Genomic DNA, 16,739 nt, shown 5'->3' with positions numbered 1-16,739 from the left:
CCTCTGGTCTCCTGGAAACCCTTAACAGTAATTCAGAATATAGGAATATAGGAATTCCAACTGTTTTTCTAAATGTGGGGTTCAGAACCTTGGTGGTAGATGCACAGAATGTCATATGGCACAGCTATTCTTTTTAACTTTCTTATCTACTGCACTTGCTATTGCTTCTTGGGTGGGACACCCTGCTTTTACCTGGTCATCACAAAAGAATTGAAGAATTGGTATTTGGGGGTGCAAGATTCACCTTGCAACAAACCCAGTCATTTCTGTCTTCACTGCTAAAAGTAAAACTAAAAGATCATTGGTTTTAAATCTGGAAGAGATTTCAGATTACGATTTCAAGTTTTGTTAAACCCATGGTATGGACTTTCAAACTAGAGAGACACAGTTTCAAAGTTGGATTTGACACTTAACAAGTCACTTATCTTGTCTGAATGGAGATTCCTTTTTTGGAAAATAAGGACAAAATGGGGATAATGCATCTATCCCAGAAGGCTGAAAATGATGTATCCACCATAGTTCCTGGCATGTGGAGGGGGCATGGAATGGTAGTAGTGGCAACTGTGGCTATTAAATATTATACCATCATTATCATGATTATCACCATTATTATTATTATTATTACAATTTTAGATTAGGGATGTGCCTTAAACCATTCAGTTCCCTCTGTTAAGAGCATGGACCTTCCATTCATTAATTTATACTTTTTTGAAATTGTTTCTGTTTTCAGTCAATAATGTCCCTTGGGGTAAAATACTTCATAAGTTTATCCACTTACGAAGTGAAGTAGAAAGTCATGGTATTTGTCCTAATACTAACTTCTTTGATTTTCAAAAATTACTTTTGATTTTAATATTTTAAGATTTGGTACAAAAGTCAAAGGTGATCCTATTTATATCCTTTAAGATAATACAGATTTGAATCATCCTCTTCTAAGACTTTGAGGTTAAAAAACAAAATAACTTCTCTGTGGAGGGTGGAACAACAATAGCAGCAGTGCCAGAATCTCAGGAAGCAGGGTCATGGCACGCGGCTATGTAGGCTGGACACTGACAACTCTAGGGAAGACAATTCTCACTCCCAGATGCACCCCAAAACAGTGGGCACTGCTCCAGGGCAATGGTCATTTCTTTTGCCTGAGTCATTTGTACAATTATTTAAACTGAACTATAGGGTATTTCACCACAAAAATCAGGAACCATTAAGATGTTTAACTGTTCAAAAAGTTTTAGAGGCCAGGGACACCACAGGTACTTGGATACTTCTCTCTGGGAAAGTTCCACGGACTCCTCAATAACCTTTCCCATGGGTAGGACATCATTCTGAAAGAGGATTATTTAGTAAAATACGTAGGCTTTTTTTCTCCAAAGTGTTGGTAGGATGAATATCTGTCTTGTGGTCTAATTGTTTTATGTACAGGTATTGTGATATGTTGTATTTCCAAAATTAAGTGACTTCTGCCTGGGTAAAAAGCATATTAATTCTTAAGTAGCTGAACCCTCATATTACATGACCAGAAGCTGTAGCTCCTTTCCCCTTATCTGGGTTGGTGAGAACCACTAAGGGTTAACTCACTGTAATATGTCTGTGTGTGTATGTGTGTGTATTTGTATCCTCTTCTGCATTTGAAGTTAGAAGCATCCATTTATTCACTTACTCAAGAAATACTCTAATTGGCATAGCAAAAGTTTGTCATGATGCATGAATAAAATCATTCTCTTCAATCTGTTATCTACAACACACTAACAATATTTATAGGTTCACTATTTTCAACTGTTTCTTGACACCTAACAATATTATTTTAAGCTCTAGTCAAGTGGATTTCCAATAATTATATAATGTTTCTCAGTAATGATCTGTTGCTTAAGACACATGTACTTTTTTGATAACCTCTCATTTACTTACTATAATTGAGGCAAATTGAGTCTTGACTAATTAGGGACTCTTAGTACCCCCTTATACATGTTAATCTTCATGACATATCCATAGGATTAGGGTCTACTCTTTATTTTTAATTATAGTAATAACATGCAACTTTAAAAATTAGAATGTTTAAGGGCATTAAAACTATTTTACAAATAAGAAGTCTAGTGTGAGTGTGGATATGACCAAAACAGAATGGGGCCTTGTCAAGGGCTCCTTTTAGAAGGAAACCCATAGCCATGGCTGACAGTTACCAAACGGAAAGTATGCATAGCTAGGACAATTAAACTAGCGCATCATTTTAATGTTGGCCTCCTTGGATCGCTTTAGTTACTTCATTTGCTACTGTTGCCACATACAAAAGTCTTCAAAGGAAAGTTTTACGAATGAAGGGGAGGAGTTCAAATGTGGAATACCTGTGAGAAGAATAAATTCCAGCTTTGTTATGAACTGATGGCAAGAATGGTTAAGCTTTACAGCGAATGGGTCACCAAGAGGAAAAAAAAAACAGATATTAAGAAAATTCACACAAACACACACAAACACCCCAACAAATTTGGCTACAAATTTCTATTTCCGGAATGGCTCTACTGTTTTTTTTGTTTGTTTGTTTTTAACCACAGAATATGTGCTTAGCTATACTAAGAAGAATTATAATGAGAATAAGATCAACAACTTTCTTTTTCTGTTCAACGTTTTTGAAAATCACCACATAAGCAAAAACAGTAGAAGCGAACTTGGAAATGAAACATATGCTTGTAAACTCAGAGCAATACCAAATGGAAGCAGAAGTTGCTAATACGGTTTCAGTATTTTGTAGGAGAGCCAGCTGGATGGATGATAATTTTTTTACCCCTGCAGGGCATCAAAGCTTTTAGGAAATCATTCTTTTCACACATATTAACACTTAGCTTATTAAAACAGATGATACTTTTATTGTAGAAGAGCCTGGATGGAGGCTAGAAACATAAAGTATGAAAGTAAGACTCGTTTTGAGCACCCAGTCTGACAAACGGTGAACACTGACACAGACCATGGCGGAGATGACGTAGTGGGACCTTCTGTAACTGCCACAGCTGAAGTGTCACCATGAAGCCCGTGAATTGCTGTTATGAAAACATTTGCAGTAACTCGCATAATTAAATGAAACTGCCAGAAAAGCATTTCTAAAATGCAGAGAAGATGTACACAAATAAATATGCTTCAAAGCAAATATTACATTTCAGAATCAGCATTGGGCTGAATTATGCAAAGTTATGTCATTAGCAAAGTACCATTTCCTTTGAACTGACTGTTTAATAATTACAAATGAATGACACACTGATATTTAAATTGACTGCTCTCTTAATCTCCTTTACAGATATTCAATAAATGAAACTTCATAATCACGGTACCAAAAACCACAACCCTCCATGTTTAGGAGTCGCCATGCTTATGTGAAGACTTCAGTACTGATAAAACTGTCATATTTTATCTCTTACCATACAACAGTACTATAAATCAAGATAAAAATGTTCAAGAACAGCAGAGTGGCAGATATTTGGCTCTATTACAGCTTATTTATTTGCTTAAGTGAAGACTAGTATATTGATATTCTTAAAAAGAAAACTTTTATAGCAGGGGCCAAATCCATTGCAATATGATGCTGTTTACATAATACTGCAAAAGCAAGAGAAATGATTCTGTACATGACGGGAAAATGATTATTATCTTGCTTGTTAAAATTAACCTTAGAGGGTTTTGAGACTCTTATTCTAACAGTGACACTTTTCATGTAGAAAAGGAAGCCAAATAAAGTTTCCCTCATCAGTCAAAGATATATGATCTATATTAGAGGCTGCATACAACAAATACGATAAAAAAAAAAAAAAGGTCTGCCTTGCCATCAAAATGCCACTTCTCCTTTTGCGGTATATCTGTAATGCCATCATGCCTTGCAAGGGTAGTTACTTACATCAAATACCTTTTCTATATACATTTCCTCATTGACTTTTTCTCGAAGAATATCCTGGTTTTGTCGAACAAACATAATGTAGGTATCTGCCAGATCCATTCCTGGTTTCTATGGTGAGAGAGAAGCATTGGGAATAAAATATCAGGCCTTGTTTGTGAAAGTATTATTTAATCATGACTCTGGAAAATTATTCACTATATCATTTTCAAAATTATACTAGCAAAACATGCTTAAGACCAAATCGATTAATGACTACCTTCAGTAAATTTCATAGTTAAAAAATAAGTTTATTATTGTCAATAACTTGAGGTCATAGTAATTCATCATTATTAAAATTACCAGAAACAGGTGGATATAAATCAATGGCTATCTTTTTTTTAAAAGCCTATCTTGAAAGATCATTATGCCAAGCAGAATAAGTGAATGGATTTTTTCAAAATTTCCCTACATGCCATTATTACTTCCTAATTGCAAATAAAATTTATTTTTTATCATCTCTGGCTGGTTTATCCGTAATATTAAAAACAAACAGACAATGTTAGTTTTCCCTGGTTTGTCTCTCTCTAGCACTATGGGTACTTAAGGAATACAAACTAATTTTCACATTAACCTGAATAAAACATCATTAGGAAAATATTAGGCATAAAACATTTAATGTATTTTAAGTAAAATGGAAATATTTTATGGATTATCCATTGATTCTACTTATTAGTATTCATCAATATTATCTCAAGGATTTATTTTATTTTAGAAACATACGAATATCATTTTACTATTCTCCTATGAAGAGCCAAAGGTATGGATTAGATAACTTTCAAAAGTTATCTAGCACTTAGTGTTTTCTAATGTTAGAGATAGGATAGTTAATATTGTAAATCTTCTTGCTATAGACTCTACAAAATCAGTACTAGGAAGGGAAACAACCTTTCACTGAATGGCTCCTAAATAGCTTTTCTTCTAGACTTATCTTAAGCTCTTTCTTGAATTTCATATACCTGTACTAGTCAATGAAAATACTTACCTACATTATCTACACCTGGGTTTGTTTCATAATGTGTACTGAGATACTAATTTAATTAGAGTTTGGCATTAATAAGAACAAAATGGTAGAAGCGATGCCCAAAGAAGCCAAATTATACTTGCATTATTACATATCCATAGACTGCACTCATAGTCTTGGCCAGTAGACTCATTTTGCAAAAGCAAATATTGCAAGAAAATTAGGTGAAAAAGGATATGGATCATTTAACTTTTACTACTGCTAGAAAAAGAAGGCACACATCTGAGTGATGCTGGAAGTGGTAGAATGTTTTCTTTAAATGAAGGACAGAAAGTTGTTGCCACTATTTTGTTGTTGTTGCGGGCATATTTTGTATACCATAATGAAATTATGTATATCTCAGTGCATTACTGTATACTATAAATTCAAAGATCCTTTCAAACATAACCCTGATATAACAAGAATTAGTTATACTTTGAAACAACTATTTATGTAAATTTTGTTTATATTCACTGGTCTTCCCTCCAAGAGTATCCATACACAATACAGGTAATATATTCCAAACTTAATGGAGGCACCTTACTAAACTCATTTCTTCATTATTTTTCTGCACAATTCTCATAAGCAGTATTTGAAAGTTAATTCAAAGTTAATCCTTGCATTTATTCAATAGAAATCTAGGTTGTGTCCTTTTTTGGGGGAGGGGTTTATACATCTGTTTTCCAGTGAAGAGCCATGGTAAATTGCACAAGGATTAATACTTGATAACTATCCCATAGGATAAGTATTTCTCTCCATGCTTCTCAAACTTTGTCAAAACAATGAAAATGAGAACATTCAGAAAACACTCTGCCATGGAATGAAAATGACACGAGAACAATTTTCTATGCATAACAACTAGTTAGCTCAGCATCTGAGTTTCAGTCAGGTGCTGGAACAAGACGCTCTGATATACATGAAACCAAGGCAGTTGGGTAGACTAGACAGAGGAGAAGCTTGCCTTCTCCATCACTTTTTCCAACCCAACCCCATTTTTATTTCCATCTTTCAAAGGAAAACTACGCTTAGAGGTTTAATCCAATCCCTTAACCCATCAGACTCAGTGGAAACTAAATTTTGGCCAGGAGGACTGGCAAATAATGACTTTACATATTTGTCATAGATGGTTAGGTAATTTCTTTTCTGTTTCATTGATCACTTTCAAGATAACATTAAACATCATGAAACATTGTCCAGGGCTAACAAACACTTTTCAGTTTAAGCCTAAAAGAAAACAAAATGCTGTTCCCTATTGGCTACTTAAGGGATTTAGTACTGAAATTTGTAAGCTGAGACAGTTCTATAACTTTCTAAGGAATTAAGAATCTCTGGATGGGGGTAAGAGGTAAAATTCGTTTAAAAGTTTTTGTTTTTTTTGTTTTTTTGTTTTTTTTTTTAAATAAATTAAGTCCTTTTCTCTTTCTCTTTCTTCCTGTCATTTTCTCCTCTCTTTTTTTGTGAAAAATACATTTTCTCCCCTTTTGGCAAATTAAGGCCCACTTGCCTGGAAAACAAAACCTAGAATTCTTACATTCCTCATTAGCATTATTTCTTCCTTTATCTTTGAGCTGTTTACCTATTCTTGAAACTGTGACATATGGGAATTTCACACCTAGTGAATATATTTTCATGTAGCTTGTGGCATGAGACTATAATCATTAAAAGAATATACACAAGTAAGAGTAACTGCAACAGCTGGTGACATTTACCAATTAGAATTATAGTTTTTTAAAACAATTTATTCTTCCTTTAGTGTATGAAGGGTAATTATCTCAGATAAATTGCTGAAAAAGATGTAATTTTCCTTTTAAACAGTTTCTACTTCCAGTATGAATGTGTTTGGATAGAAGACATTATCGCTGGTTCAGTGCTCCTTTGTACGAAGGCTGTCTTAAGGCAGTAAAATTTATACACTCAGAAAGTCACTGCATCTAATTCCATTATTAAACGTTATCTTATTAGGAAATGAAGTTTAGTTTAAAAAAAAACTAAGTAAGCTCTGTTAGGTTTTTGTGTTTTTTGCATGTAAATGAAAAGAATGCAGGTAATTGCATTACACAGAGAATATTGCTACAATTTCTGGTGCAAGTAGGTTCTTATCAACCTTATCAAAGGAGTGGCCTGTGCAACTTAAACAGCTGTGGATTTTGATGAGTTTTTTTTTTATCAGGAATATGGCATCTAGAGAGCTATATTTAGAAATATTTTTACAATTGGTGATTAAATTATAGTTTTCTTAATGAGTATAAGAAAATAGCCATAAAAAATCACATTGCAACCACACTATATATTAAATAGCATTTAGAGAGACTAAACTGATTTTTTTTCATACATCCATTAAAACCTCTGAGATCTTCAGTTCACTAACTTTTCCATTTTGTTTATTAACGTAGCAAACCCTAAAACAAAATAGGAGTTCTTGAATGATTTCTAATTTGATTCAGAAAATAACAGAATTTGACTGCCAAAGTCATAGTAAAAACACACAAAAAAATCTGTAAACTTTCCTCATGAGCATGAAGAAATCAATAAATACACCAGGAAATGAAATTCTGGTATTTGATGCATAAGTAATCAAATACATCAGTGAATGAATGAGTTTAAGTAACAGTGCAAACCCCAACAAATTTTTTCAAGGGTTAATCACTAGTTAACCTAGTGAGATGAACATGCTGTTTAAAAAAAGAAAAAAAATTCCTTGTTAATTATATGCTGTAAATGCTCTTACTTCCTGCTGCTACACCTAATCCCACAGGTGCAAGTCTTCCCTTTCACCATTCATGGATAGGTGGGTGCAACGCTGCAGTCATTTTTCACAGCAACAGATTTAGATACAGAAGAAGCCGCTTAACCTTCCACGGGAGGTTAACAATATACCAGGAAAACACTGTCATAGTGCCTATTTAACAAGGGGACAGATTTTCAAATATACTGTTCCAGTCTCAAAGATTAACTAGAAGCTACAACATAACTGACTTAATTTAAAAGTGCACTTCTTATAACCTAGAAAAACAGAAAAGCTTGCCTTGAAGAAAACAATCACGAGTGGAAATGTGATATCCTGATTTACGATCATCTACATGCTTTGTGAATGAAATACCTGAATCTAGTCATTCGTTACCATTTGAGGAAAAAAAGTGGATCTTGTAAGATTTAAAATAATAGCCTATCTTCTGCACTTGAAATTGTAGTAGAAACAATTTATATCTTATCTCTAGCATTTATGATTCCATAATAGTTTACAACTGATAATCAGGGAACATAAGACATAGTCCTACAAATAATTTATCCCAGGTACTGTTAAAACAATTTATTTCTTTCACTGTTTAATATCTTCATGAATCTATTTGTAAGGTTTTATATTTGGGTAAAAATGTTCTTAAACGTTTCAAAAGCTTTGATGTTTAAACCAAATACTCTCAAATCCTTAAAAAATAGAAGTTTTGAGTTTACCTATGATGATTATGTTGCCTTTCAGTTCATCTATTTGGTATGTTGTACAAAAAAAATTAGTTTACAAGGTTTTCTGCAAAACAGAAAAATTATATTGTATTTACACAGAAAACCAGGGAAATACATAGACTGAAGCCTCAAACTATATTTATGCTAATCTAAATACTATACAAGCCTGACAGGAAGAGGCGTAATTCATAAAAAAGGGGAAAGAAATACAAACAACAGAAAAACAGTTATCAAGAATATGAATTTTCAAGATTATGTAATAATCTAATTTTTTAAAGCAATGAATGAGGAAATTCTCATTGTTCTTTAGAAAAATTCCAAAGTATTATTTCAAGCAGTGAAATGGCCATGGAGTCATCTTTGTCAAGTTTAACAGTATTCAAAATTCTATTAGTTAACATTATTACATATTTTGACCCCAAATTGGGAAGTGGAGAATTCTAAATTAAAGATAATGGCCTTAAGTGTGCATGTTCTGTTCAGTCCACATTTTTAAGGGAGAGTACCCATCACTCCAGAGGTCTCGCCCTGGCTGAGGGTCTTCTATCTGCTTCCCATGAATATAGTTGGTAAAGGGCTGTTTCCTACTATAATCCTATACGACCATCTGATATCAGAATCTGCTATGATTAATGCTCCTGTAAGTTAGTCACATTTTTTCATTCTTAAAATTTACATGAATGTTTCATACTATTTCCTATAAGTCGTGACAGAACTCTGTATTCAAATGTCTAGAAACAGTTGATTAAAGCTTTAATATGTTTAAGCATTGTTGTATCACTGGGAAAAATCCTTCTAAAGGGGAGGTTATTTTAAATATTAAAAGGAATACTGAATGATAGTTTAAGATATTTGCCTGAAATATTCAAGGAAAAGAGGCAGGCTCAATTTTGATTTACTATGCTTTGACCACTTGAGACGACGAGCATCTAGTATCTTTTCTTGCTATTTCTAATCTATAATAAGGTTCACCAGCATCTCTGAGTTTAGAGGAATAGCTGCTGCTACAGTAGTACTGAACAAGATCTGTGTTAACATGGGTTTCACATGAGATTTACATTATTAATTTCATGAGTAATGATTAAAATGATGCAGGTAATAAATCTCTCAGTTTACAACAATGTTCACTAACCCTTTCCTAATCTACGTACAGTGGTAATGATGTAGAGTACGGGTAGAGTACGAGAATGTGAATAAATGAAATTAAAATGCTGTGAGCAATTATTTCATTTAGCTTTAAAAATTAAGGTCAGTTTGCAACTGATTTACTTATCTGAATTTAGAGGCTTTCAGAATTGACTTAAGGAGGCCCAAGGATGCTAGAATGTCAATTCCTGGAGGCAGTCCATGGCTTTGTCTTATACAAGAGAAAAGAGCCAGACAGGGAAAAAGCAATGGAATAGACAAAGAAGCAAATCACTCATCTGAGAAGCACAATGCCCAACCCCACTGCCCCTACACCAGTTAGATTCTTAATCTGGACGTGGTGTGCATCTCCCTGTCTCCAGGTGAGCGTGTCCCCATGGGCACGTGCTCCATTCCCCACGTTCTGCCTGGCTCTCCTGAAGTAAAGCGCTGAGCATTCAGGTGACTTGATCTAAGTAACAAACAATATCAGAAGCAAGTAAGCAGAGAAACAAGGAGGGAAAATACCACTGTCATGTAGCTGATTGTGCCTTTTAAAGCAACCATTAATATTGCTTAATATTCTAAAATAAAAAGGAAAATTAATGAAAAAATATATTAACAATTTTCGCTCTGTAGAAAGCAAGTGGTTTTTCTTTTGGAAATGGTGACATTCTGAAGCAGGGGTGGAAATTGCAGAGGAATGTATGGAAGCAAGAAGGATCATTACAGTTAGAAGCATTAACAATCTCATTTATGTTGTGCAAAGCACTTTCACATTAATATGCTCATTGAATCCTCTAAAGAACCTCATGAGGGGAACATCACAGGGATTTTATTGTCATCCTCATTACACAGGTGGGAAAACAGAAGTCCACAGGCCAGACAGCTAGTAAGGGGCAAAGGTGGAACTTTTACTCAGATCTTGGACACCAGATCAAGTCTGTAGAGTACAGAGCTTCGTTCAAGCCACATTTGGAGAGTTGGAGGACTAGAAATTTTTGGCAAGTTATCATTTTAAAGAGAGAGCATTTGAGGGAATTACTAATGAAGACACGAGGAAGATAAGCCATCTCCACTTCCTCTTAGGGCAGAAAACCAGGATCAGGCATCAGGACTATGAAGCCCTTCAATGGGGACAGTGTCTCCCTGGCTTCCTTGTCTTTTTTGGTCATAGTTATATCCTCGTCATGTCCTACAGGTCTCCTTAGCTGTGTTATCTGTGTCCAGCACAGAGATCATATGCAGCGTGTGTGGTGATGTTATCAAGAGTAGTTTTAATAGGCATTTTACACACACACACACACACACACACACACACACACACTCCAAAAAACTCAATAACTAATATGATCTATAGAACAGAATAGAACAAAATTCCAAAATCTGAGTTGGAAAGGACCTTAAATGCAATCTGGTTATATTTCCTGCACAAGGCAGAAATCTCCAGGATCACATCTGCCAAACAATGGTGTAGTCTCTGCTATAATATATCAACTCTGTAAACAAAAGTTTTTTCCTCTCATTGATTTCAGTTCTGTCTCCCAGTGGTAGATTGTGGTAGCTCCTTCTTGACTGGTAGATTGTGGTAGCTCCTTCTTCTAAATGGGAACTCTTTACATATTGAAGACGGCTAGCTTTTGTCTTAGATTTTTCCTCTTTTTCAGGATAATGTTCCCATTTCCTTTTTTCCTTTGTTAAGTTAATATTTCCAGATCCCCTTAACTATCCTGACTGTTTTTTACAGGAGGAAGTCAAGTAAACCGAATGTGTTGTTCTTAAAAGAATACAGATTTGATTTGTCCACAATGATACAGATGTGCTCAATACAGTAGAGAGTTGAATATTTTCTAGAATCTGGACATTAGATTTTAATATTATTATTAATAATATATGATACCTAACATCTATTGTACACTAATTCCATTGTGTATAAAAGTGCTTAACATATTCAAAATAAGAAGTATAATTATATCTCCATTTTTATAGCTGAAGAAACTGATGGCCAAGGTCACAAAGATATTAAATGAAATGATGGAACAAGGGTTTAAACACAGGCATTCTGTGTGTTGTGCTGATTCCACAAGTCCACACTGCCTTATTTTTATTTATATTTTCCACAGCTACCACACACTATCCTCTCACATGATTTTCACACAATTTTTCAAGATATCTTGTTCATCAGTTGTATCTTTCCTATCTCATAGGTAGCCAATAGATTTTTTTGGTTGTTGTTAGCTTTAAGATTTTAACCCAGCTACATTTTTTGTGTGTGTGGTCTAGTGTTGCTATGTATAAAGCTAATGTGAATATTTTCATCCTGGTCTTGCACTTGATATACCAGCTGCCCACTCAGGTCTGAATTACCTTACTCTATGTTACTGTTGAACAGGACAGACTCACCCCTTCTAGGTCTTGCTTTTGTCATATGTCTAACATTTTTCGCCAAAGTGAACATTCCAAGGTTTTATAATGAGGCCACAAACTGTGTAACTTTAAAGAGCAAATCTAACAAACCATCCTGAGGGTCACAATTCATCACCTTGATCAGAAAGATATCATAGACGATCCTACAAGCTTCTTTGCTAAGATGCATGAGACATTGGAATTCATTTCTGTTCAGGAATATGTTGATATTTTAAATATTATGTATGATGTTTTTTCTTCTATAAAGAAGTGTCATGGAAACTATATATTACAAAGACACATAACACTATGTTCATAATGCACTGTATTTAAATGGCTTGATACATAAGCTATTTTCTATTATTAACTTTTACACATCTTCAACTGTGCTATACTTATAAGTAATGTCTGACAATCTAGTATGTTCTAGGAACATGGATTCCTTCTTCTTTTCTGCATTTGGGATGTCAATTTCATAGACAACTTTATTTTCTAATGCTTCACATTAAAGAAACAATGTTTTCTATTTTTTTCACTTTTATTATATTCCAAGGACTGAGAGTACTGCTAGAAGGTATCAATCCTTTCTCCACAGAATTCTTTTTCTATCTTCTCATCTTCTCTTCATTTTTGGATGACATTTTTGGGTTTCTAGTCTCTTGCATGGAACCAGATAGATATTAGAACTAACAGAATGATGGAATTCTACAGTTATAAGGACTTAACAGTTCACACAGCTTCTTGACACATTTTGCAGATGTCTAAACTGAGGCCACTTAAATAAAGTGATGTTCAAGGTCATACAATTAGCCCAAGTTCATACAGTGGCATAGATGAATTAAAACTAAAGTATTATAAGTTTTGAGCCATTTTTAAAACAAATGTGTTATTTAAAGATAGTTTTAGATTTGCAGAAAAACTGTGAAGATTGTACAGAAAGCACCCATATCCATATGCCCTACACTCAGTCTCCCTTATTAATGTCTTATATTACTGTGGTATGTTTGTTACAATTAATGAACATATAATGGTACATTATTATTAATGAAAGTCCATGCTTTATTTAGATTTTCTTTGTCTTTACCCAATGTCTTCTTTCTGTCCCAGAATCCCATCCAGGATAGCACAGTACATTTAGTTGTGTCTCCTTAGGCTCCTATTGGCTGTGACAGTTTCTCAGATTTTCCTGTTTTTGATGACATTGACTGGGCAGATATTTTGCCCCTCTATTAGGATGTGCCTGATATTTCTGTTATGATTAGACTGAAGTTATGGGTTTTCTTCAGGAAGACCATAGAGATAAAGTACCATACTCATTACATCATATCAAGGGTAGATACTATCAACATGACATGTCACTGTTGATGTTGATTGTGATAACTGGCTGTGTTTGTCAGATTTCTCCACTGTAAAGCTACCCTCCCCTTCATACTGTACTCTTTGGAAGGAAATCACTATGTGCAGCCCACCCTTATGGAGTAGGTAGTTATGTTCCACCTCCTTAAGGGTGAATTATCTACATAAATTTATTGTAATACTTTTCTATGGGAGATTTGTCTCTTCTTCCCCATTTATCTATTTACTCAATTATTTAAATCAGTATGGACTCAAGGATATTTATTTTATACTGAGTTATGATCCAATTGTACTTTAAATGTTCCAGCTTTGGCCATTGAGAACTTTCAGTTGACTCCTATGTCCCTTTGACTCCCCCCACCCCCTTCAATGTAGGTTTTATGAGCGCTTCCTAACTTTCTGTCACTACAAGATATTCCAGGCTCATCTTGTATATTTCCTGCCCCAGTCCCAGAATTAACCATTTCTCCCAGACCTCTGGTTCCTTTTATTGGAGATTGGAAACCAAGATCTGGGTGGTAGCTGTGCTTGTTGCCACTGGGATGTTGTTGCTTCTAGGCCCTCTCTGCTAAAAGAGCAAGGCAGTATGTGTTATACTAACCTGTGTGTATGTGTGTGTGTGTGTGTGTGTGTGTGTGTATTTCCATATGTCACCATCTCCATCAATATTAAGCTAAAGGTGAGTTCACCCTGATATATCCAAGTCTAATCCATTAATCTAGCCTCCTCCCCTTGCTTATCTCTAACCTCCCACTCCAACAAGCCACCACCCCTTTACTCAACTGTTCAATTCTAGTACACATGTATAGCAGTTTCAGAAATGTTAATCCATGGGAAAGACGTTTACAAACTAGAATGCAGTACTTATTTACAGTTCCATTTGCTTTAGTCTAACAGATGCCACTTCCAAAGTTACTTAGATGAACACTGTTTCCCTTCACTCCCTTCAGCGAGGTTATTTCAAATATTTGCAATAGACTTAGATTCTTTTCTCACTGTCTCCTTTTCACCTTTGAGTTCCATGACCCTATCATTGATTTTTAAAATTTTGCATACACTAAAGTTCACCCCTTTGTGATGTAAAGTTCTATGGGTTTTTAGTGTCATGTGCTATAATTAGTTTCATGATCCCCTGTGCTTCACCTATTCAACTCACCCCGACCTTAAGCTGGCAACACTAATCCGCTAACCACCTCTATAGTTTTACCTTTTCCAGAATGTGATATAAATGGAATCATACAGTATGTAGTCTTTTCAGACTGGCTTCTTTCACTTAGCAATATGCATTTAAGATTCTTTTTTTTTCCTGACTAATACTCTGTTGTACGGATATTACACTCTTTTGTTTATTCATTCACCTACTGAAATATAGGTTTCTATTTTTTCGTGATTATGAACAAGTTGCTATTAACATTTGTGTGTTTTCAAATCAGTTAGATAAATATCTTGGAGCATGGTTGCTGGGTTGTGGTAAGATTTGCCAAACTGTCTTCTAAAGAGGCTGTACCATTTTGTACCCTCAATGAATGAGAGTTCCTATTGCTCTGCATCCTTGTCAGCATTTTGTTATAGCCATTTTTGGATTTTAGCCATTCTAGTAGCTACATGGTGGTATCTTACTGTTTTAATTTGCATGTCCCCGATTATAAATGATGTCGAGCATCTTTTCATATACTTATTTTACATCTTTGCCTCTTCTTTGGTGTGGTATCTGTTTAGATCTTTTGTCCATTTTTAAACTGGGTTGTTTGCTTTCTTGCTAAAGAGTTCTTTGTATATTTTGGATAGAAATTCTTTATCAGATTTGTGCTTTGCAAATATTTTCTTCCAGTTTGTGGCTTGTCTTTTCACACTTTTAACAACAGTTTTTGCAGAAAAGGAATCTAATTTTAATGAAGTCCAACATCATATTTTTCTTTAATGGACCATGCTTTTGGTGTCCTATCTAAATACTCATCACCAAACCCAAGGTCACATAGGTCTTCTCTTATGTTTTCTTCCAGATATTTTAATTTTACATTTTACAGTAGGTCTATGATCCATTCCGAGCTCATTTTTGTGAAAAGTGAGTCAGTGCTCTCTTTTCCTCTGAGATTGGAGGACTCAGACTGCTTCAGACAGGCTTATTTGCTGGGGTTTGGGTATAAAAAACAATAAAGCCGAGTCTCGAGAGAGCGAGCTAGCAGGCGGCAGCTTGGCTGCAGGAGCGGAGCAATGCCTAAATCAAAGGAACTTGTTTCTTCAAGCTCATCTGGCAGTGATTCTGATAGTGAAGTTGACAAAAAGTTAAAGAGGAAAAAGCAAGTTACTCCAGAAAAACCTGTAAAGAAGCAAAAGACTGGGGAAACCTCAAGAGCACTATCATCTTCCAAGCAGAGCAGCAGCAGCAGAGATGATAACATGTTTCAGATTGGAAAAATGAGGTATGTCAGTGTTCGGGACTTTAAAGGGAAAGTCCTAATTGACATTAGAGAATATTGGATGGATCCAGAAGGTGAAATGAAACCAGGAAGAAAAGGTATTTCCTTAAATCCCGAGCAGTGGAGCCAGCTGAAGGAACAGATTTCTGATATTGATGATGCAGTAAGAAAACTGTAAAGTCAGAGCCATATAAAACCTGTACTGTTCTAGTTGTTTTAATCTGTCTTTTTACATTGGCTTTTGTTTTCTAAACGTTGTTTTCCAAGCTAATGTATATTTGGATTGCAGAACAATTTGTAAGGTGAATACTTTTTTTTTAATGTGCATTATTAAAAATGTTCTGAGTGAAGCTAATTGTCAGCTTTATTAAGGAGGATTGCTTCGTGCCCACCACCTAGTGTAAAATAAAATCAAGTAATACAATCTTAATGGTTGTGGCCTTTTTTGATCAGAAGAGGTGATAACTGTTTGAGGCCAAAAAGAACAGTTTATAGACCTTTCAGTTTCAACATTAAGAAGGATTTGCATAGCACTGAATTTATTCTTGATTTGTGAAAATCAATAGTTGATCTGTTGTCTTCCAACCAAATGTCTAGACTTGTTTGACTTTTCCACCCCAATGATATTTCACTTGCCCTTTTTTCTTCAGTTTCCCTTATTAACTTATCTTTTCATGTTCAGTTTTCACTCTTTTCCTTGAATATGTTATGCTAATTTAGAAACATCAGTGAAACTGTCAGAATGTTAGTTATCTTAGTAAAGCACTTGTAATTAAAATATTATATGGGAACTACAATCACTAATTTTACTGTATTAAATATTAGGAGATATAGTTTGATTAACAATATGGCTTGTATGAAAACTGAGCAAGTGTATAGTGTTCTGTGTAGTTGTTACCTTATTGTTTAGTCTGCAGAAAATAATGGCTTAGATGTCTGATTTGCTTTCACTTACTAAATATGTTCACCATGGGATGATGTCTATAAAATCAGATATTGTTAAATTAGACTAGGATTTAATAAAAATTGTGAAAGCTTTACTGGCCTAACATTT

The 16,739-nt window shown here is 34.6% G+C and overlaps 2 protein-coding genes across 9 annotated transcripts in view; one reads left to right on the top strand and one right to left on the bottom strand.

Annotated features, from left to right (window-relative positions):
* CADPS2 (calcium dependent secretion activator 2) overlaps positions 1-16,739 on the bottom strand; it is a 647,872-nt gene that overhangs the window by 22,217 nt on the left and 608,916 nt on the right. For 5 of the 8 annotated variants that reach the window (XM_037836277.1, XM_037836272.1, XM_037836270.1 and 2 more), the window contains one exon: positions 3,878-3,985. In XM_037836277.1, the coding sequence (XP_037692205.1) occupies positions 3,878-3,985 (108 nt within the window). Of the gene's footprint in view, positions 1-2,476; positions 3,030-3,877; positions 3,986-16,739 lie in introns of those variants that run through there. The other 3 variants (XM_037836276.1, XM_037836275.1, XM_037836271.1) reach the window with 3 other exon arrangements.
* On the top strand, positions 15,431-16,725 carry LOC119534180 (activated RNA polymerase II transcriptional coactivator p15). The gene has a single exon (XM_037836281.1). It carries the CDS (start codon positions 15,480-15,482, stop codon positions 15,861-15,863), a length of 384 nt encoding a protein of 127 aa, XP_037692209.1. The 5' UTR covers positions 15,431-15,479; the 3' UTR covers positions 15,864-16,725.

The sequence above is a fragment of the Choloepus didactylus genome, chromosome 5 (genome assembly GCF_015220235.1).
Source record: "Choloepus didactylus isolate mChoDid1 chromosome 5, mChoDid1.pri, whole genome shotgun sequence".
NCBI classification, from domain to species: domain Eukaryota; kingdom Metazoa; phylum Chordata; class Mammalia; order Pilosa; family Megalonychidae; genus Choloepus; species Choloepus didactylus.
Note: the sequence above shows the minus strand (reverse complement) of the source record. Positions and strands in the feature narration are given on the sequence as shown.